The following is a 22,787-nucleotide window of genomic DNA, read 5'->3' on the forward strand; positions in this document are numbered from 1 at the left end:
AGAGTAATTAAGATCCATAAACAGTGCTAATGGTAAAGGTCAGCCAGCTATAGCAGATGGAGACTGATATACGGCCAGATTGCAATGCCGGAGAATGCGAGTGCGCGTAATCAAATCAGGTCCCTGATTTGAGAAAGTTTAGTGAAGTCACTGAACTAGTATGAACGAATGGGGGTCTGCCTGGGCTTACCCTCTGTGCTTTACCCATTCCTTAAACCAATCAAGGGATAGCTCTGCAATAAGGGTTGAGCTGACAATTAGTTAACATTTATATTGTTGTAGTGCCCAGAAGGCTCAACCAGGCTGGGGCCTCACTGCGCTAGGCTCTATACAAAATTGTAGTAAAGTGATAGTCCCTAATGTCAGCTCTGTGCAATCCAGAAGAAGTCACATTACTGCCATATGTCCAGCCCCCACGCAGCAGTTCAATCCTTTGACTGGCTGAAGTCCAGCCTTGCCCAGTCTCAAATAATGCTGGTGGTTTGGGAGAAACTACAAGCCTCTGACTGAGGGACTGCCCAGACTGTTAATTACTCAGATTTGCAATTCAGGGGCTATTTTAGATCCCTGGTTGCTCCAGCATTCTCAGGTAGCAGCTGCCATGGCCCAGACAGCTTTTGGGGAAAGGGTTTGTATGTAGCAAGGTTCATAGTTGTCCCCAGCCGTGTCACACTGAGATTAGAGTATTGGCGATGCACTCTCTGCAAGGCTACACAAAGCCTTGGGAAACTTAAGGTGGGGTAGCACCATAGTGTACCTTGTCTTTCAGGTTTGTTTCCAGATGGGAGTTTAAATTGATCATTTTGGTTTTGGATCTGCCTACATAAAGCTGCCACCACAATCATAATTGCATTGAAATGAGCTAAGTACAGACTGGCAACATCTTTCTAGTCTACTGACTGAGCTTATTCCCATCCCAAAGATTTGTTTGAGGATTATAGCACAAAACAAAGCAAGTGGAAGTTGAACTCTTTATATCTTAAATAACTTCAGATTGGTGGTGAAGGCAATGGCAGTGAAATTGAGGCCCTCAAGAGAAGACAATTTTCTCTATTTACTCCTGGGGGAATTCTGCACTACTGCATATGTGCAGAATTCATGTGCCATGCATTTCCCTCCCCCCTTCCCTGCAGAAAATACATTCCCCTGGAAAGGTGCTGCAGTTATGCCTGTCTCCCACTAGGGGCCACTGTGGCACCAGAACAGAGAGCAGCCACTACTGGGCCAGCCCCAGCTGCTGACTGATTGAGAGAGGCTGGGGTCAGCTAGGGAATGCATGGTGGAAGCTCCCTAACAATCCCTCCCTGCCCAAAAACCACCCTGTTCCATACTTCTCCCACCACCCACACTCAACAACCCTCCAAGTTCATCCCCAGGCTCCTCCCCACCAATAACTTCCTTCTCCCTCAGCTCCGTTACTTCTGACTCCCCCCAAGCCTTTGCACTGCTTCTGAGGGGTGCGGGAAATATGTTTCTATATTGTAGTTTAAATGAATTATTACTCAGAGTTCTGTATTTATAGGCCTAGTAAGGAATCTATTTGTCCAAAAAACATTTCCTGAATTTTTTTTTGTCATCTGTATTGTTTCAGACAGTTGCTGGCAGGTATTTTGATATAAATTATCAACATGAAACTGGCATGATTAAATTGTGTTACTTTGACAAATAAAATATGCAGAATTATTAAAATATTTTGTGCAGAATTTTTATTTTTTTGGTGCAGAATTCCCCTAGTATTTATTGTGTCTCGTAGCTTTGGACAAGATACCATAGTACTGCAGACTACTGGGCAAGTAATACTCAGTACTGTAGTATATGGTCTGAATCCAAGAGAGACAACTGAGGGGACTATTTTATCCTGAGGAGCCATTTTTTGCTGCTTTTACCCACAAAGTCAGTCTACATTTGCTTTGTTCATGTTGGGGATTTTTAAATTAGTTTTGAGGAAAAAAAAAAATTTCCTTTCAAATCTCCCTACCAGTTTACCTTTGGGATGAGAGGGCAAGTCCAAAGATTGTGTTGCCTTTGCCACAAACTCCCCAGTTTGTGAAGTTCTGACCATCTACCAGCCCCATCACTCATCCAAAGGAGCTAGGGAGGATGAGTTCATAGTGACTAGTCCTTACATTTGTCTAGATACTTATACGGCCCTCATCACCATACGCTACTCCCCTCTGTTCAATCACAAATGTAAAAAGGCCATGTGACCAATAGGCTAATGTGATTTAATAGAGGCACTCAATGAGTAGAACTTACATTATTTTATACCTTCTTATTTCTTTTGGAAAACTGCTACAAATGTAAGTTACTCTAGACAAGTTTAGCTGCAGAACGATTAAAAATAACCCCACACAGAAAATAAAGTAATTCTGATCAGCCTGCAGCTGAACAAATTTCTGGACTGGCATTTCTGGACAAATTTCTGGACTCTTCAAATAAACTGCATAATTAAAACCTATCACCTACTACATAATATTAAGTACATTTCATGAAACATACTTCCATTACCACACTTCAGTTTTTAATAAAGTCTTACACAGAGTAACACGAACTTAGCTAAACCTAGTTTTTTCTCCTGACCTGCACAAATTACTTAATGTGCAGATATATAAAATGTCATTATTGATGCAGCATATTCAAATCTGCTCAGTAACAGACTCTGCATTTTCATTTTCTTGAGCTTAGGGGCATGTGAAAGTGTCTGGGTATTATAGGCACCAGTACTACAGGACATGAATTCAGTTTTTAGTCTTAGCCTTCTGGGACATGCACAGCCAAAATGGAACTATAATTTCCTCAATCCCCTCTCTCCCTGGAGACAGGCAACACCATCCTCTGTTTTGGAAATGTTTAAACCCACACATAATTAAGATTCAGCTCTATAATTTAGATTACATCAAAGCTGGCCAGTCTTGCTAGCGAGAACATTGTAAATGCAGTCAACCAGGTTATAGTCCTTCATTAATGTAAATACTACGCTAGGATGTGAACTTGGGTTTCACATTTATTAAACTCAAGATGACAAACCAAAATCCACACAGAAATCAGTGTTTTGAACTGATAAGAGTTATAGTCAGTCCCAGTAAAGTCTGAGTGCATGTTGTTTAAAAAAGTGTCCCCATATGCAGGCAAGCGCAGGCATTTCTTGGAAGATTATTCTATACCTATACACGATTACCATTTTTTGTTTTGTTTTTATGCCCTCCTCTCAGTGCATGAGTTAAAGGATAAAGGGGGTGTATGGTTAGAGGGTGGGGGAAGCAGCAGCAGCTCATGCTTCCTACATAAGCTTAGGTCCAGAAGCTGTGATCTCGAAATGGTATTTTCCTTTGAAGAGAAACATCTGTTCCTTCACTGTCAGAAAAATATGGATTGTATGTGCAAATTCCTGTGATGCTGATGGCCACAGGCAAGGCTTAGAAAAAAGGTGTCTGGGTAAATCCTACTAGCCAGGGTGAAAGATTCCTGTGCCACCACACGTCCCAAAGCCACACACCACATATTGAAAGAAATAAACAGTTCTGTACTGTTTTTAGTTATAGCACTAACAGTCAGCTTTCTACTTAGTTTTTTTTAAAAAAAAATACTACACCTCCCTAGATTTTTCAGTTTTTAAAAACACCACCTTTCCCTTCCTTGTTTTACCCTACTCTCTTTATTCCTACAATAGATCATGAGGTCTCTTTTCTCCATGTTGTTTTCACTGCCCTTCACTTCTCCCTCCCAGAACTACATTTCTTTCATATTGCATCAATCTCCCTCTTTCCCCCTCAGCCCCACATATACCCCCAAAGGACTGTGTTTATTAGCCAAAGACATGAGATGCAGGCCTTTATTCTCCAGACACACACACACACACACACACCCCTCCAATGCTGGGAAAGGGAAGGGTGCTAGGCTTGCTAGCAGAGTTCCATCCTGGACCCAGCTGGGAGGCTTTAGCTTTAATCTCAGCCTCCAGAGAGTAGATTTCTGATACATGTGGAGTGCTAACCTACCATCCCCACCACAAAAAGAACCCCTCTAATTAGTAGAGGGGAGAAATGAATGCAACATTTCTTGGCTGATGCAAGGTGGGGTGAGATCTCTTCTGTTCTCCCTTTCCTCTAACTTTTGGCTGCGGCATCTACTCTATTCCCATCATCTCTCCACCCCACCCTCACCCCACTCCAAACTTTCTTCTGGAAGAATAGCTCCTGTTGCTCAACTAAACCTCCCAAACAGCAACATGGAACTGCCTGAATCTTGTCAGTTTCACTGCTGCCAGCAAGCTTCTGAGGCCTTGGCTACACTTGGCAATTCACAGCGCTGCGGCAGCTGTACAGCACCACTTGCAGCGTTGTACAGCGCCAGTTTAGCCAAGGCCTGAGTAGTAGCACAAAGTTTGACAGGACTCTGGCCAGCTTTCACTCTGCTGTTCTTTATTAAAGCTCTAAGCAGCAGCAGAAAAGACCCACCCCCTTGATAGGGCTGAACCATAGACTCTCAGAACTGGAAGGGACCTCAAGAGATCATCTAGTCCAGTCTCCTGCACTCAAGGCAGGACTAAGTATTATCTAGACCATCCCTGACAGGTGTTTGTCCAACCTGCTCTTAAAAATCCCCAATGATGGATATTCCACAGCCTCCGTAGGCAATTTATTCTAGTGCTTACCCACCCTGACAGTTAGGAAGTTTTTCCTAATGTCCAACCTAGACCTCCCTTGCTGCAATTTAAGCCCATTGCTTCTTATCGTACCCTCAGAGGTTAAGAACAATAATTTTTCTCCCTCCTCCTTCTAACAACCTTTTATGTACTTGAAAACTGTCATGTCCTCTCTGACATTTAGTCTGACTGTTTAGTCTCTTCTCCAGACTAAACAAACCCAATTTTTTTTTTCAATCTTCCCTCATAGTCATGTTTTCTAGACCTTTAATCATTTTTGTTGCTCTTCTCTGAACTCTCTCCAGTTTGTCCATATCTTTCCCGAAATGTGGTACCCAGAACTGGACACAATACTCCAGTTGAGGCCTAATCAGCGCGGGAACCTAAGCATTAGAAATTTCATTCCCAAAATAAAAGAGAAAAGTAAAGTTTAGGTTCTGCAGAACTCAGTGGCATTTACCCAAGGAAACTTCCAAGCAAGTTTATTTTTCAAGCTTTGGCCATAGAGACACAATATGTAAAGGGTTTCAGATGCAGTCTTGCTCTAGCCCCTTGTAAGTGGCTTTACAATCCTAGGAATTTTCTTGCTTTTTGTGGGACCAACAGTATTGCTTGAGTTTGAACTTTTCTTATGGAAGCAAAATCTAGTACTTCAATGTTACATTAGGCATCTGCTTCGTAAATAGATCCATCTTCCACTGCAACGGAATAAGTGCAGATTCTTCACTGACATGTTCTAGCTCTACTTTCAGTAGCCAAATCAACAGATAAGCAAGATTAGTGTCCATTATTTTGTGCTATTGAAAGCTACCATGAGAATCTTGACCTTAAAGTTTTTGGGCAACTAGTGATTTCGGGTGCCTAAACTGAGACACTGTAAAGCAGCCTGATTTTCAGAAGTTACTGAGTGCCCAGCTTCTTTAAGCTGTCTAAACTGGCACTCAGAAATGAGATCCCACAAGTCACCCTTGAAAATCTTGGCCAAAGTTTTCATGGCAGTAGGGCCTCAATCCTCCAGTCTGATCCACACAAGAGAACCCTTATATCTATGTGGAGGCCCAATGAAGTAATTGGGGCTTCACAAGGAGCTAGGAGTCTACCTGTATAGATTATTGCAAGGTCAGCACCTAAATAAGGGTATGAGATGGTTACTGGACACCTACTAACAAGAGAACTAGCCCCATTGGTACCTAGATACTCCAGTATATGGCACAATATTCATTCACCTATAGCTAGGTAGACTGACTGGAATATTAAGCAGGGGCCTGCAAGAAGGGAGACTTACCAACCAACAAGATCCATGATCCAAACCCTGTTGAAAAGGTCTAACTGCCATGTACTGTAGCCAAGTACTGTACATGGCTCAGGGATTCCCTCTTCCATAACAGCCTCCAGCTAAAGTGATTAAAAGTTTCTCATCCCTACTAGATGCTGGAAGAGCTATCTTCCACCCCTTAACACAACCTCACTTAAAGGAAAGGGTTAGGCTCCCAATTGTTTTACTGAATCTCCTTGCAAGATGGCTGAAGCATAGCCAATATTATTGAATCAACAGAACATCACAAGGGTCATCTCAAAGATCTTCAGCAGTATTTCTATTTTTAAAAAGACTAAAGATGGACATCAGAAGTACCTCTGTTTAACTTTGTGATAGCAGGTAAACACCAAGATGGGACCAATCATCACAAAGAAATAGAAAGTTCTACAAGAAATGCTTTTTTGGGGTCCACGTTACCCTATTTCTAATTAACATCAGGAAAGAGAACCCAATTTTTTGCCTTAAATCCATTTTGGATTCCTTAGCCCTCTCCCTATCAGAAAGAGACTTTAATACATCAATTTTTGCTATGTGATTATATAGTTAAATATCATCAGAATGTGGGTATCTGATTTGTCAGATAATTGGAGGTTTTTTACCCTCTTTAAGAGAGGACTCCACAAGTTCAGATTATTTTTAAGGTAACTGATTTTGCCAGGAACTTGTGGACTGGTGATAGTGTGAACATACATTAACATTCCACTGACTTAACCTTAGAAATGGCAGAGGGGAATTCTGAAAGTATCCTAAGGGCTCATCTACATTACACAGCCTTTGGTGATACAGCTATACTGGCATAGCCCCAGTGTACGCACAGCATATGCCACAGAATGGTTTTTCTGCAGGCATAGTAAAAACACCTCCCTGAATGACATTAACTACACCAACAGAAGCATTTACGCTGGGGGGTTTACAATCACAACTATGTTGGTTAGGGGGTGTGGGTTTTTTCCCCCCACATCCCTGACAGCTACGCCAACAACATTTTTTAGCATACACCTAGCTTAAGTGCCTTAAAGGAGGCATATTAGAAATGGAGAAGTAGCTTATTGTTCCCACTGAAGAGGAAAATCACCACAAAAGGTTAAAGGGGGGGAAAAAAAGGGCTAGGCACCAAAAGTAAAATTTTGAAGAGTGCCAAAGCGACTTAGAAGCATAAGTCCCATTTTCAAAAGTGATTTAGGACCAAGGGTCGTATTTTTAAAGACATTTAAGTGCCCAAAAATGCAAATAGGTTTCTAATGGGATTTTCAAAAGTGTTTTAAATGGGTTAGGTGCGTAGCAGTCATTAAAAACAATAGGAGTTAGACACCTAATCCATTTTGGAATTTAAAAACTCCTACCTGCATGTCAAGGCACCAAAATACATTTGCAAATCTGGCCCCAAAGATTATGGAAAATCTGAAGTGGTCTGGGGAAGTGATAACTATTCAGCATTTTGTAAAAATGGAGAATAAAAAGTCTAATTTCACATGGCCCTTGTCCAGAGAGTCACTGGCAAATTTTTCCAGAGTGAAAATGACTACCCAATAAATGTATAATCAGTCTGCCCTAGCTCAGAATGTAAATACAAATGAACAAATAGAAATGAAATCCTGCCATTTTTTTTTTTTTAGTTTTAAAGTTAATAGTACAACAAGCATTATTGTCTGGAAGAATATTTTATTATTAATTGTCTTACAATTCTTTAAGATCATTGTAATGAAATAAAGCATCCTGCGTGTGAACATCACCCCTACTCTCAATTAAATTAGCATACGAGTTTCAGGGGCAACTACTATCAATGTCAGAAGAGGTCTTGACCACTTCAAGGTGGGTACAATATATTCATGATGGCACTGTGGCAGAAGACATGGCCCTGGTACCCTGCTGCTGCAGCAGAATCCACAACCAAAATTAAAGAAAAGAAGAACATCAGAAGGCCATCCAATAAATAAATAAAACAAAACACCAAAGAAACAAACCCCAAAAACACCGCCTTGAGGATTTAAGATGAGCAACAAAAACTGAAAAGCATTGGCATTTTAATAGGGCAAGCTTCTGAGGGAAGGCAGAAGAATGGTAACAAGATCACTGTAGAAATTCCAGAATGGAAAGCTTCAAATGTTGGAATTGAACCTACATTATTGGCTTCAGAGTCTTCAGTGACAGAGAGAAATCAATAAAGCTGCAGTCCTTCTCCAATGGCTGACTACATAACGCGAGGATTTCTAGGGAGATTTGATATTAGTAATGCTAGCAGGCTACTTGGACAATGAGAAGGAAAACACGTGAACACCCATTTAGCTGCATCTTAGTTTAAAATGTTTGAGTTGAGCGCTTTCACATACTGTAGACAATGAGGTAGATAGATAAAATTAACATGAAGCCATATGTTAACTCACATGACTTTAGTATTAATGTTTTCTGGCACATGTAATTAAGAGATAATACCGGTAGGATAATTGTCAAAGGATAATGGTTTTGCACTGCTGGGTGGGGAGGGGGAAAGCCCATAGCAAAGTCTAGGAATGTATTAAGGAAAAAATTGAGGCCTTCAAAAAGCAGGACACATTTACAGTGCCCACTCGGAAAATAAAACACTAAAGGAAAGCCAAGACATGTTTGATTAATGCCTCCACTTTCTCTTCTCATGCCACTCATCTAGTAGAAGGATCCCATTATCTTGCAGTGATGTATTCCAGGGACTTTACACCAGAGGATTAAATAAAGACATAATATAGATAATTGGCTAAAACATAGCATATATGCCATATATGAAACTTTAAAAATAACAAACCTTTATATTTGTGTGTGATTAAATTGATTTCTAACTAGGTTAAAAACCCCTCCACTAACAATAAATAAGAATCAGCTAACCAGCAATCTAAATGGCTATTACACATTTCATTATGTCTAACAGATCATTTGTTACAGTTTTGTGATTACATGGCAAATACTGAGCACATGTTAACTTGATGCACATAAAAAGTATTCCACCATTGTATGCTTATATACTAATCAAAGACTTGCTACCACACTAATAATTTTTAGTGAGCATATTAGCTCCAAATACATGGCAAATAAAGTGTTTTACTTAACTGATCCTTTTTGTATAGTGTTCTAGAAAACCCATGACTCATATGCCCATACCCTTTTTATTTTTGCATTATTAAAAGTAACTGGTCAGTTTCCTCAGAAGATAAAGCTGTTGAAGCATATGGTATTCCTGAACAAAGAAAGTAAGTCTATAATTATGGCAGTCTCTGACATCATAAGCGTATCATACCACTACCCAGCACACCCAGACTTACTGCACAGTCGTAACATCATTAAGAAGAACTTTGTCAAGTTCTAATAATTTTATTCAACCAAACCTTTTTCTTGACAAATGGGCAGTTTCTGCTCCAAAACAAAACGTTAACTCTAGCAGCCTCTGCGACAGTGATAGCACTTAAACAGATGTAGTCAATTCCCCTGCTTGATGGGGGCCACACTTTTTCTAGTAACCTATGCCCATAAAAAGAGTTACTTTAAAATACTCTCACAGTGGGTTTTTCTTCTTTTCAAAGCCTCTAAAATGGTCACTTGGAAGTATTTTCAGATTTATTTTGCAGTGTAACTGGATAACCACCCTCTGAAAATCTCCTTCCAAATTGGATTTTTGAAAAGAAAATGAAACCAACTCCAGAGCTTGCTTTTTTAGAAGAACGCCCCCCCTCTTTTCCCCTTTCCTCCCCTCCCCCACCTGCAATGTGCAATGCAACCTTAACTCTTTAATCTGATTATGGCCTAATCCCTCCTCCTCCCCAGCTGCTCTGATCTCTCTGTGCAGCAGCAGGCCATACTCTATAGAGAAAAACTTCACAGTTGCAATTATCACCCTTGGAAATATTTTGGGTAACAATCAAAGCATTGAGGGCTCCTACTTTTTAGTGCAGTCTAGGAGGATTCCAGTGAAGCGCCTCTCCCCGCAGCTCAAGGTGACCACCAACGTGTCGTTCACCATCTGCTCCACCAGCACGGGTAGCCAGGAGCCGACCTGCAGCTCCTTCGCCTCAGCCTCCTCCATGCTTGCAGGAGCTCGGCGTCCGCCTCAGTACAGCTGGAGCGCGGCGGCAGGCTCCCAGTCGGCCTCGCTTGGGCCCGCTGCCCGTTCTGCTCCGCTCTCTGCTCTCCCCTCCCCCGCCGCTGCCGCCGCCCGGATGGCTACACTGGCCGCTGCGATGACCTCATGGCTCCAGGCTCCCCCTCAATTGGGAGGATTAGTAGGTGCGCTGACGTCACAATGCTTCCCTCCCGGGAACGTTCCACGGCCGAATCCTGCAACAATTGGCTACAGTTCAGGGTGATTATTGGAGAAGAGCATGCCAGTAAGACACTACGGCGGCTACTGCCGCTCACGGCGGGGCCTGGTAGGGGGTCTCCTGTCTGCCCCCACAATTCCACATCAGTAACATAAGTGTCCAGGGGTCTCCGCTCTGCCCTCACAGCACCATATTCAGCAGCATGTTAAAGGGTCAGTGCGTATCCCCTCTGCGCTACATTGGGCTGCAGGAGAATCAGATTCATAGCACGTTGAAAGCGGGGAGTCACCCTCTCTTCCCTAACCTGGGTTCCAGGAGGATGAATACTCCATATGCAATAATATGTTAATAGCCTAGATTAAGGATGTTCCAGTTCTGCCCCAACCTTTCCTGTAGGGCATAATTATATCATCCTCACTAGGCTATTTAGATATGTTAAAGAATTTTCCTGGCCCAAGTTGTTCTTTAGGAAGATAATTTACACCATCATTTACTCCTAATCCATACGTGTTGACTGTCCCTATGTAAATGTGGGAGGGAAAGAAGCAGTCTTTGTTTTTTTAAAGCTCAATAAGATGTTCCCATACAGCTGCTCTAAAAAAGATATCCTAGCTCAAATGTATTACAATGGTGTTTAAAGGCTGTCTGAATGGCATTCAAATGCTGACAAGTATGCAAATATAGCAAGTCACTTTTATCCATTTAAAGGGTTAACTGCAACCTTAAATTTGCTTTCCTAGGACACTGAGAACAGCTCACTTTTCTCAGCACCTGTCAATCAGTAAATTTTTATAACTCAAAAGCTTGCTCCTACAGAGTTGCAGCCTGCAGGAGTGTCAAATTGTAAGTGAATGAGTGAAATTTCAACAAATTATGTGTGAGATTTCAAATGCCTCACCGATACACAATGCAAAATGCTTCATCACGCGTAAAAGATATAGTAAAAACTGCTTTACAATTAATCCCAAATGAGGTGTCTGATTCCAAATGAGCAAAACTGCCTTTAGAAACCTGGATTTATTATTTTAGTTTAATTTCCAGTGATATAAATTCCATTTTCCAGAATGCCTTTTTCTAAATGATATATTGTGGTACTGGAAAAACTAAATCCGTTCTTATTCATTTAAATAAGAAAGAGGTACCTTTAGAAAAGGGGAATTTTTAGCAGACAGTAGAGCAAAATTCTGTTGCATTAGAAGGTGGCTACTATAAATCATGTGAAAAAAAACTCTTCTATATATAGCACTGAATTTGCAAGTAAATACGTTTTCTTTCCTGGGGGAGTCCTCACATCAACACTGAACAGGCTCCTTTAAAATATATTTAAAGAGAAATATATTTCATTATTGTTTCAAGTAGCAATTCAACAATGTTATTTTCAATAATCAAACAAAAGCTCAATGGGCAAGTGGTCAGGTTCCTTTTTAGGCCTGTCAAGGCAAAGCAATAAGGAAGTAAAAAACAGTTTCATCTGGAAGCACATTAGATTAAAAGTAAGAAGGTTAAACCTACTTTTTTTCCCTTCATATTCAGTCAAAGGCTACCAGTTGTGGGTCCTGAGTGAATCTCATTGGTTGTAAATCTTATTCTAGACTTAACATATACCAAACTGTTCCAGAAGTGTTACTCTAGTGGGCCTATACACTGTGTAACTATGAAAAGACAACTACTAACTGCTTCTTACTGAGCAATGCTGCATTCAGAAAGGGTCCAAGGTCAATCAGCCCTTCCTGTCCATCCGAGATCCCACCATCACATTACCTCTTTAAATATATGCCTACAACAATCTCTTTTCTTCAATAATCATTATGGTTTATATAAAATTCAACAGTACAAGAAATAGTTCAGTTAAATAAAGCTGTGAAATAGAAACCAGTCTTTTACTCACATTCACAGGAAAGAATTTGTGATTACATATATATTCCAAGAGACCATTGAAGGCCATGATTATTACCAATTACATCTTCATATTTAAAAAAAAATAAGTTGCACTTCCTGTTTGCAAAGTAAACAATAGCTTTTCTTTTTAATGAGAAACTACAGGATGGATAGCAAGATGGTAGTGAAGATAATTAAAGTAATAAATGAGACACATTCTACAATATATTAGGTCAAAGAAAAAATGACAAGATGTAGGCTCTTTTTATTTGGACCCATCTATTCATTGCTGATATTTTAAAATCTGTGTTTTACTGATCAGTTTGACTAAAGTATTATAAAATCATGATAGAAAAATATATTTTCCTACTATATTTAGTTTAACAGATTAAAACAAGTTATTTTTAAAACTCATTGAAAAATGTTATTGAAAAATAGTTTCCTCTCCAATTGTCTTTTTTATAGTAACAAAGATAATTAAAAACAACAACACTGTCCAGTTCAATCAAAACTAATTCTAAACCAGAATAACTGGATTATCTGCGGGATTCAAAAGGAGCAGCTTCAGCTCACCTCAGCTAAATACTGCAGTTCTTTAATACCTTTAAAACCATTTTTTGTGTGAGCCACCAATGCATAGAACACATTCATAAAACTGTATTGTGGGCTCACTGAACTTACAGTGTTGTTGCTGTTGTTTACTCGATTACTTCAATCTCGATTAAGTTTGTTTGGTCAATGTTTGACCATGAGAAACAGGAGAGGGTTGCTTTGCTTATTCGTTTGAAGTTAGTCGCACTGGAGTCGCCTGTAATAAGGATCTAAACGGAAAGGAGCAGCCAAAAGCTATGGGGGTGGGGGAAGAACAAACACACACACAAAACCGAAGCAAAACAAAAATCCAAAACAGCATTAAAACTTAACACATGACAATCGTTGCAAAGGCACTGAAAATAAGAGAAAAGTCCAGGGCTCACGTTACCTGGGCGATCGGTCTCCAGCCCTTTAACAATTACAGTGTTTGACAATTTAGAGAGGTTACTATGTGGCATTTACTTTCCAACACGCACCCTCTAGCGGCCAAATGCTGCATTCGCTCCCCAGGACTGACCGCTCCGGCCGCTCCGGGCGGGGAAGCGCCTCCCCTGCTTTAGAGACTGTGACTGCTGAGTCTGACAAGCTTTAGTGGCGCGTCAGGATTGGCGGGGCGCTCGCAGCAGCCACCTTGACTAAACCACATTCCTCCGTTCTTCTGTCTCCTCTAGAGCGCACGCCTAAAAGATGGCAGGCAGCCCCACTGGTCACAGCAAAGCAACAGCCATCTCCCTGCGGAGGAGAAGGCTTGGCAGCTAAATTCTGCTGAAACAGAGGGGGAGATATTAGAAGGAGTCTAGGGAATTAGACTGTGGTTCGCTTTTGGCAGGCATCCCCCCAATGAAAAGCATTAAACTGCTGGTCTTGGAAGCCTTTGAAACGATTTTGAAGTTGGTGGTGGTGGGAGGGAGTGCTTCACCCGTGCTAGAAAACTATCAAAACACGTTTTGAGCGGAGAGGTTACAGCTTTCCCACCGGTTAAAAATAAGGCTCCAATTTTCATATTATATTTCTGCCACAAGCAGGTACTGAAGACGTTTTTGAAAATTCTATTTATTGCAGTCCTCAGATCTGCGCAGAAGTAAGAGTGAAACAGTAGGCAAATGGATACAAAGAATATAAAACTATACAGTTTACTTGCTAGGTTAAAAATGGACCATAATAGCTGTTCAATAAATACATACTGCTTCATCAGATTTAGCCCCCAGTTTATGCATTGTAAAACTAAAACTTGAAGAAACGTTTCTATGATTTTTCTTTAAATTCCAATCTGAGCTGCCTTTTTAAACAAACGATTCTCCTGCACTGCAGCATTGTTCCACTGCAAGAAAATCAGAAAGTGAAACTAATACTTTATTTTCATTGCCCCAGCTGAGAAATGAAAAAATAGAGAGCAAAAATAGTGAAACAAATTAGACTTTTAAATGCCACCAGTTTAATAGTCCAAGGCTTTATTAGTAACATACAGCATGCACAGGTTATTTATTTAAATATTACTTTTAACATTATAGTTTTCTTTTAACCAAAGAATTCTTCAGTTATTCTGGCAAGAAGTTGATTAGACATGTAAACTCCTCTAGGATTGTTCCTTTTTTTTTTCAGTGTAGTTGATAAAAAGGTAACCAGAGTCTTGTTAAAAGTGTTGCCATTTGATACAGAAATAAAGAAGTTTAGGCTCCATTCCTATGCAAATCCTTATGCACATACTTAAATGTACACATAGGAAGAGTCCCTTGGGCTGAGTCATCTGGGTTATTTAGAGTTTTTTTTACTGTCACTTTTGTTTTCTACACAATAATTTCTCATTTGCATACATCTGATTTACATGCTTGTGTTTCACAGTAAATAGTATGAATGAGAAAGATGGCTTTGTGGTTAGGGCACAGGAGTGGGAGTCAGAAGACGTGAGTTCTTTAGCTCTGCCAGAGGCCTCCTCTATGACCTTGGTTAAAGCACTTTACATCTCAGTGTTTCAGCTTCCTCATCTGTAAAATGGGGAGAATACTTATCTATCTCATCTAATTTATTAACGTTTGTAAAGTGCTCTGAGATCTTTGTATAGTCAGTGCCATAGGAATGAAAATTATTATTGTTCCTGTTTAATCATTCTGTTTTTATAATACACACAAAAAAGTCACTTTCCTGGAGCGGAGCGGAGCAGAGCGGGGCCAGAGGCCAGGGCAGGCAGGCAGGGAGCCTGCCTGGCCACAGTGCGCGGTGCTGCCACCCTGGAGCCACTCTAGGTAAGCAGCACCAGGCCAGAGCCCGCACCCCGCACCCCAACCCCCTGTCCGGAGCCCCCTGCCATATCCCACACTCTCTGCACCCCAATTCCCTGCCCTGAGCCCCCTACCACACCCTGCACCCCAACCCCCTGCTGCACCTCTCACCCCTCCTGCACCCCAACTCCCTGCCCTGAGCCCCCTGCTGCACCCTGCACCCCGACCCCCTGCCACACCCCTCACCCCTCCTGCACCCTACACCCCAATTCCCTGCCCTGAGCCCCCTGCCGTACCCTGCACACCTCCTGCACCTCAACTCCCTGCCCTGAGCCCCCATTACAGTCCGCACCCCTCCTGCTCCTCCTGGGGGCAGGGAGGGGGCAGAGTTGGGGTGAGGACTTTGGGGAAGGGGTTGGAATGGGGTCAGGGAAGGGGCGGGAAGAGGCGGGGCCTCATGGAAGGGGTGGAGTGGGGGCGGGGCTGGGGGCAGCAAGGGGTAAGTGTCAGTGGTGCGGCCCTCAGGCCAATGCACTAGTCCTCATGCGGCCCTTGTGGTCATTTGAATTTGAGACCCCTGATCTATGATATCAACCGCCCCTGCTTGAGTCTGTCAACCTGGCTTCTGAGCCTCGCTGCCATAGGATCTGTGCAGAAGTACCCGCAGAGTCTGAGTTTAAGCTGTTAAGAAGTACTTCACTGCAGTACTTTGCACTGATCGACAGGAGGCACTGTATGATCACTTGAATTGCTTCAGCAATGTTACATCTCAGTGGGGCAAGAGATATCCAGATGGTATTTCAGTGAGGGCTAGTAAGAAGGTAGCCCTCAAGTCTGTGTCAACTAATGGAAAGTAGGGGAATTTGGCCCTAAGACAAAGCCCAAAATGCATTGGAAACACTACATATCAAAGTATGTGTGGGAGGAGAGGACCAGATATATGCAACCTGAAAAGGGTAGTCGGCAACTTCCTGTGTGATGTAGAGCACTGCTCTGAAATGGCTCCCAATATAGGAACGCAGAGAAGGGCACTATGGGCAGACTGGGAAGTGGCAGGGTTATGGCTAATAAGTCTATGCTCAGTATGGATTCCAAAACCCCACAATGACAGGAGGAGAGAGGCAGTGGGCCACTTCTTTCAACCTTCTGTAGGCACTTCAGAATAAAGAATCTCGTTGGCAACAATGTCTGGAGAAAAATTTACTGATAAAGAACCTGGGTTCTATTCCCAGGTTTGCTACTAGCCCGCTAGGTGCTTGGATAAATCATTTCCCCTGTCTGTGCCACAGTTCCCCCTCTGTAAAATGTGGATAATGATACTGAGCTACCAAGTAAAGTGCTGTGAAAAGCATTTTATAAGATCTGGGTAGCATTGTTATTATTCTAAGAGGAAAGATGGTGAAGTTTGCTCTGAGGGTATGTCTACATTGCAATTAGACACCCATGGCTAACCTGTGCCAGGTGATTTGGGCTTGTGGGGCTCGAGCTAAGGGGTTGTTTAACTGTGGGGTAGATGTTCCGGCTTGGGGTGCAGGCTCCGAGACCCTCCCACTGTGCAGGGTCCTAGAGCCCCAGGCTCCAGCCTGAACCCAAATGGCTACACCGCAGTTAAACAGCCCCTTAAATCCAACCCCTGTGAGCCTGAGTCAGTTGGCATGGCGCAGCTGCCGGTGTCTAATGGCAGTGCAGACATACCCTTAGAGTCATTTCTTCCTTTGCACTTTGACTGGACAAACACCACAGAACAAATAAGACTGGCAACATTATTGGCAAAATCTTATGACTTTAAAAGATATCAGTGTCCTCTAGGTGCACAGATGCACATAACAGCAAATTACAGCATATTGGTATTATTGCAGTGTCTATATCTACATGGTCCCTAGCATTTGGCACTATAAAAGCACCTTAGCACATGCGTTTCATCTCTAGCTAATCCACTCCTGGGTTTGCTTTTCTCCAGACTGCAGCTTCTTGAGAGAAATACATAATGTACACTGATAATTCATCATCAGAACAAGCTGTCACTTTAATGATGTATTCATGTGATATATCATCATATATAGTGAAGCATACTGATGTAATCCAAAGCCAGTGCTGTCCAGGGAAGGAAAAATGGCGGAGCAGATTTAATAACCTGACCTAAATAGGAGTCAGTTATATTCAGCATCTGGAAAGTTACCTTTGCAGCATACAACAGTGTAGAAATGTTGGCACATAATGAGAGTAGCTTCTTGTAATATTTCTGGCATTTCATCACCAAATATTCAAACCAGTGCAGATTAATTCTACAGTCCAAAGCAGAAGCAAACAGTTAACTGGACAATAGACTTGAGAATAAGAGGAATAAGTTTTATGTCCAAGTTCATCTTTAGCAATGTTCCAACTTCAAGCTGTTTAAAATGGACAAACCTAGCAAAATGTTTGTCACGTTGGACATTAAAATGATTATAAAGTTATATATTAAAATTATTAGACAGAAAGTATCTTCAAAGTATTCAGCATAAACTTATTCAACTGATTTAAAAAAGGTACTTTGCCAAATATAAGAAAAAGTAGATGCGGGCAAGTATATAGGCTCCTCGGTTGATAGATGTCTAAATAAATGTGGCCTGATGGGAGCTGCAGGTGTCCAGCATCCCTTAAAAATCAGGCTTTTTATTTAGATGCCTAAATATGGATTTTAGAAGCCCAACTTTAGGCACCCACATTTGAAATTTCTGGAATTGACTATGTTTACAAATCTATGTCAGGGAATTCTTGCTGTTGAGGCCTGATCCTGGGAGTTAGGCCACCCGGATTAAAAATGTTGGTCTATGAGTGATATTGAGTATATTTTATTTACTTGACTTTCACATACACCACTGTGCTGTATGTACATTTGGTTTGTGTATTTCGTCTGCAGTTGCACAGATACACAGGAAAAGACTGCTGGGACCTTCTCCCAACCAGCTATTGAGATCCTAGAAACATTCAAAGGAAAGGTGGTTTATGTGATAATGAAATGGATTAAGCATCATAGTAATCACATTTGTGATCCAAAAAACACAATCAGAGGACAGCCATGAAAATATGCTTATTGTTTATGAGGACATTTCTCTTTCAGCTGTTAAATTAAATATGGACATGAATCACTCCATGTTGTTTCCAGTTCTGGAATCCTGTAGAGATAATTATCACCAAAGTAGTGTACGGCAGTTTAATCCTTGGCCCTTTAAATTCCAGGGATTCAAACAAAATGTCCAGGCTCAATGATGATAATTCCTCTGGATGCATCAAAACCAGCTGTTGCCAAAAGTTCAGATGTCACAGAGGGGAAATCATGCTTCCACAATGTGGGAACACCACATGTCTGTGTGCAAGAGCTCACTGCACAAGCTCTCCAGTTTGTTTTATTAAAGTCTTATTCTTTTCTCATTCACTAGTTTGTTATTTAATGAACCCCAAGACTGCTATATCTTCTACTTCATCTTTCACAGTGAAAGTAGATTAGTCAATTTCATCTTTGTTTCCATTTAGTTTCACTTTCTGCGCTCATGCACTACACATTCTTCCAAAGACTGATTGCAAACAAACCATGCGGGGAACATTTATATCCCAAACAAACTGTGTGATGTACGTTAAATAAGGCCTGGACTATTAACTGAATGTTGAAGAAGTAAGAAATCTTAAATAACCAACTACAAAGTTACTGAATGAGGAGAGATCCTGTGTAAAAATAGCATGTGAACATGTAATTAAAGCCTGCATCATAATGCATATGTACAAGGGGACTGAATTAACCTGGCACAGAGAAGCTTAAATCTGGCATTTCCTAACTTTTGAATGTTTTACTTTGCAACCTTAACATTCTTTTAACAGTTTTTCCAGATGTAATTATATTTGTTAAGAGACAGAACAATACCTGAAACATACACAGAAATTACAGTGGAAATACCACAGGTAAGATTAAATATGGTACAAAAAAAAAAAGAAGAAGAAGAGAGATTTAATGAATGGATCAGAGCTTGTTTTACCCATGGTCATAAAAGACCTTGAAAGTGAAAGTGCAGTGTACTCTGGTTCCTTAAGTACTTGTTTATCTGTGTGAGAGGTCAGGGATGCTGGAACAATTTGTATCGTGGGGATGCTGAGAGCCATTGAACCAAACTGTAAACCCTGTATATGATGCAAGCACTTCAAACCAGAGGGTTCGACAGCATCTCTAGTTCCAGCACTTATGTCAGAGGTGCTACTTCTGTTCTACCATATCCCCAGAAATGAGTATTTTTCAATTTGTAGGAATGAATGACAAGGAAAAAATGGTTATTAGTGCACCAAACTGCATCTCTGCTAACCATCATCACTGCCTGAACTGACCACTCTTTGCTGCCAGTACAATGACAGAACATTATTCATTTTTGTGCTAGCACATCTTTCCCACAATCCCCCTTGGAGATTTGGTACTCCTGAAAAGGGAATAAGAGAATATGAATTCACTTCAGCACTTCTGTTTAAGCAGAAAATGTCAGAGAAGATACAAATAGAACCCACACCGTAATAAATAATCTCATTTATATTTGTTCAAAATCAAATGAAAAACACTGCTGAGTCTCTACCTCCCATTAATCAGAGTTATTGACCCAGAAGAGAACTATGCAAGACAAACCTCTCTTTGATAACTTTTAAAGCCCTTTAAGCTGCAAATCACATACACGGCAAGAACGCCTAACGTCCACCTACACCAGTCCACCTGCAAATGTAAGAAACAGATCATGTGATATTTCGCATGTGTGACCCTGGCTCAGTGCTTCGAAGAAGGGGGAGGAGAAACAACCAAACAGAAGACAAAGCTAGGTTCCCTTCTTAAATGTGCCCTAAAGAGAAGCTTTTTTCCCCCCAATCAGGGGCGGCTCCAGGCACCAGCTGAGCAACTGGTGCTTGGGGCGGCAGATTGTTGGAGGTGGCATTCTGCCCAATCCTAGGGCGGCACAGCCGCTTCCCCCCCCCCAGCTCTGGCCGCCCTGTAGGGGGCGGCGGCGCGGAGAACCAGAGCACCCTGCAGGGCAGTCCTCTTCCTTCCCTCCCCGCCGACTGGAGTGGAGCCCTTGCAGCAGGCGGCAGCGCAGCGGGAGGGGCCGCGTGGCAGCGCCCCTGCTGTATCCCTGGCCGCCCCCTTCTCTCTCTCTCCCGCCCGCTCCCTTCTCCACCCCACCCCCAGCCGGTCCCCCTGCACCCGCGCACCGGCTGCACCGCAGATTTTTTTGTTTGTTTTTTTTTTGTTTTTTTGCTTTGCTGTTCTGGCTGCCCCGTTTTTGTTTGTTTGTTTTTTGGTTTTTTTTGGCTTGGGGCGGCCAAAAAGCCAGAGCCGGCCCTGCCCCTAATCCAAATTTGTCAATCATTCTAACCCTGTACAATCTACTGGTAATCAATTCTATAGGGTTTTATATATTGAAAGAATAATAGAAACATTTGTTTATCCTCACCACACCCTTGTGGTAGATAAGTACAGATATCTCCATTTACATTGAGAAGTGGCTGCAAAGTAACACATAGCAAGTTGGTAACAGAGCCAGAATTAGACTCAGGACTTCCTAACTCCCATGATGGCTTGCATCTGCATGTTGCATATGAGCAAGAACTTTTCAAAAGGCAGTTCACCCCCACATTTGTCTTTAATCAAACTCTACACTTTCATAATTCTGTTATTTTCAATTCTATATTTACCTTAAATTTTTCTAAATCTTGAAGAGTACTCATTGAAGTAAGACTTGTCTGAACTATTGATCGCCCTTTACAAATATTGGGATACTTTTAATAAGCTCATACCAGTTTTATTCAGGATCACATTTGGACCTAATCTACACAGTTGAAAGTGTGCTAATAATAAAGTTTCTTTGAAGGCGGTGAGAATTTTGCTTCACTGAGGACTGCAGGACAGGGCTCCGACTGTTCACTTTTTAAAGATTAAGGTCGGTTTCACGTAGAGACTTGCCCAAATAAAGTAGCAAAAGTTTACCTTCACTGCTCAAGGTGCTGTCCCTGATTCTTCTTTGTTAATTTAAACAGCAAAAAATAAAGTTGAAAAAAATTGCATTGACCTGGTACTTATTTAGTGTGGAAACCACTTTATGTGGTAACCCTAGTACCTAGAGGCCAGTTTATAGATTTCAGACAATCAGCCTTGACTTTCCTGTTGATCTTCAGAACCTTGAAAATATATTGAAAGCAATGTGAAAACATAAAGAAGAATATTGACACTATCAAGGACAGAGAAATCCAGAGTGAGCTGCAGAAGGAAAACAACCTTCTGAAGTATCATTGAAAGCAGGATGTTCCACATTCACTGGAAGTCTACTTACAAGACTTGACATTTACATAATTCCTTGGACAACAAAAGTAAGAAACTATAAATTAAACAATGCTGATGTTATCTCACTGAAAGTTGATGCAGAGGAAACATAAGGTTCAAGTATCAAGATAGTTTATTCTTATGTCCCCTTTTCATAGAATCCAAGCTTTCAAACAAAAGACAAATTCTACTCTCAGTTCCACTCATGTCCATTCAAAGCAACTCTATGAACCTGATTTACACTGAATCTACATCAATGCAGCTGACAGTAGATTGAGTGACATTTCTATTAAAAAGATGGACAAACAAGAGGCAAATTTGGCCCATAACGTTGGTGCAAATTAAGACTGTGCAGAGTGGAAAGAGGGCACAAGGAGTTTCCCCGGTTTGCACGTGTGTGTAGGGGCCAGACATAGTGTGGCAGGGGAGTGCTGGTATTGTGCTAGGCGGCAGCCAGTGTCACAACTGGTGCTAGCATCTTCAGAGAAGGCAGGGAAAGGCGGAATGATGGTGGAGCTGTGGCCTTTTCCCATCTTTGCACCCGCTAAAATAGTGACTGGGTGCAGAGGCAAGTGTATGCTGCACTGAGCAAAATAGCTTACAATGCAGATTTTACAACAACGCTAAACAAGCCATTTAAATAATCTGTCCAGACCCAAACTCTTTATACATCTTTACATACTAATGCAATTTATTTAGGCAACATTATTTAGAATTACAGTATGAACGATAAGTGTATTTAGAAGAACAAATTATTTTAATAATATTCTTGAATTTAAAAATAACTAGTGCTCAGGTAAAAATAATTTTGTTGACTATATGATCACTTTATATTTAAGTGATTAATATACAAGTGCTTTGTATTTTCTCTTCAATGTTAGCATTTTTAATGGCTAAATGTACATTGCTACACATTTAGTATATATGAAAACAGTGAACAGAATGCTTAAACAACATTTTACAGTGTTAGCAGTCATACAAAAAAATGGGCCAAATTGTAATCTCATTTTCAACAGTGTCAATCCAGAGACATTCCATTGAAACCAATGGAGTTACTTTGGACTGTACACTTGTGTGAGAGCAGAACTTGACTCAGTAGGTATTGAATCATTATTAATCAGTATTTGATTCCAAAATACGAACATGTAAAACTGTATGTATCCAGGAGCAGATTAAGACATGATCAAACTGGGCCACATATTCTGAAGTACCAGCAATACCAGCCACTCCTGGATTCTGTTTGCTAGCCACCCTTTCCTCTCTGTCCTCTCCATCCTCTTCCTCGAAAAAAAATTTCCTCTACAGGACACTCCATAGGTTTGCACCTCACTTTCTGCACAGGAACCCCTCCTTCCCCCAACCGTGAATTCAACTCTTTCCCATCCAGCACAGCTTCCTGTGACCAGAGAGCTGTTTTATGACCCTCATTTTGTGCCCCAGTAGCAGGCCATATTTCAATCAAACTGTAATCAAGACATTTGGAGTTCAGGTAAGTTTTAAATTTACATCATCAAGCTGG

At 41.3% G+C, this 22,787-nt stretch overlaps 1 protein-coding gene across 3 annotated transcripts in view; it reads right to left on the reverse strand.

Annotated features, from left to right (window-relative positions):
• Nucleotides 1–13,216, reverse strand: part of PWWP2B (PWWP domain containing 2B) — a 41,901-nt gene extending 28,685 nt beyond the window's left edge. Inside the window, exons 1-2 of one of the 3 annotated variants that reach the window (XM_034776979.1) lie at nucleotides 13,198–13,216; nucleotides 9,872–10,265 (exon numbers count right to left, since the gene is read on the reverse strand). In XM_034776979.1, coding sequence (XP_034632870.1) covers nucleotides 9,872–10,014 — 143 coding nt within the window. In that variant the 5' untranslated portion in view covers nucleotides 10,015–10,265; nucleotides 13,198–13,216. Of the gene's footprint in view, nucleotides 1–9,871; nucleotides 10,266–12,808; nucleotides 12,960–13,109 lie in introns of those variants that run through there. The other 2 variants (XM_034776977.1, XM_034776978.1) reach the window with 2 other exon arrangements.
• Between the last annotated feature and the right edge of the window lie 9,571 nt (nucleotides 13,217–22,787).

This window comes from Trachemys scripta, chromosome 7 (assembly GCF_013100865.1).
Source record: "Trachemys scripta elegans isolate TJP31775 chromosome 7, CAS_Tse_1.0, whole genome shotgun sequence".
Lineage (NCBI taxonomy): Eukaryota > Metazoa > Chordata > Testudines > Emydidae > Trachemys > Trachemys scripta.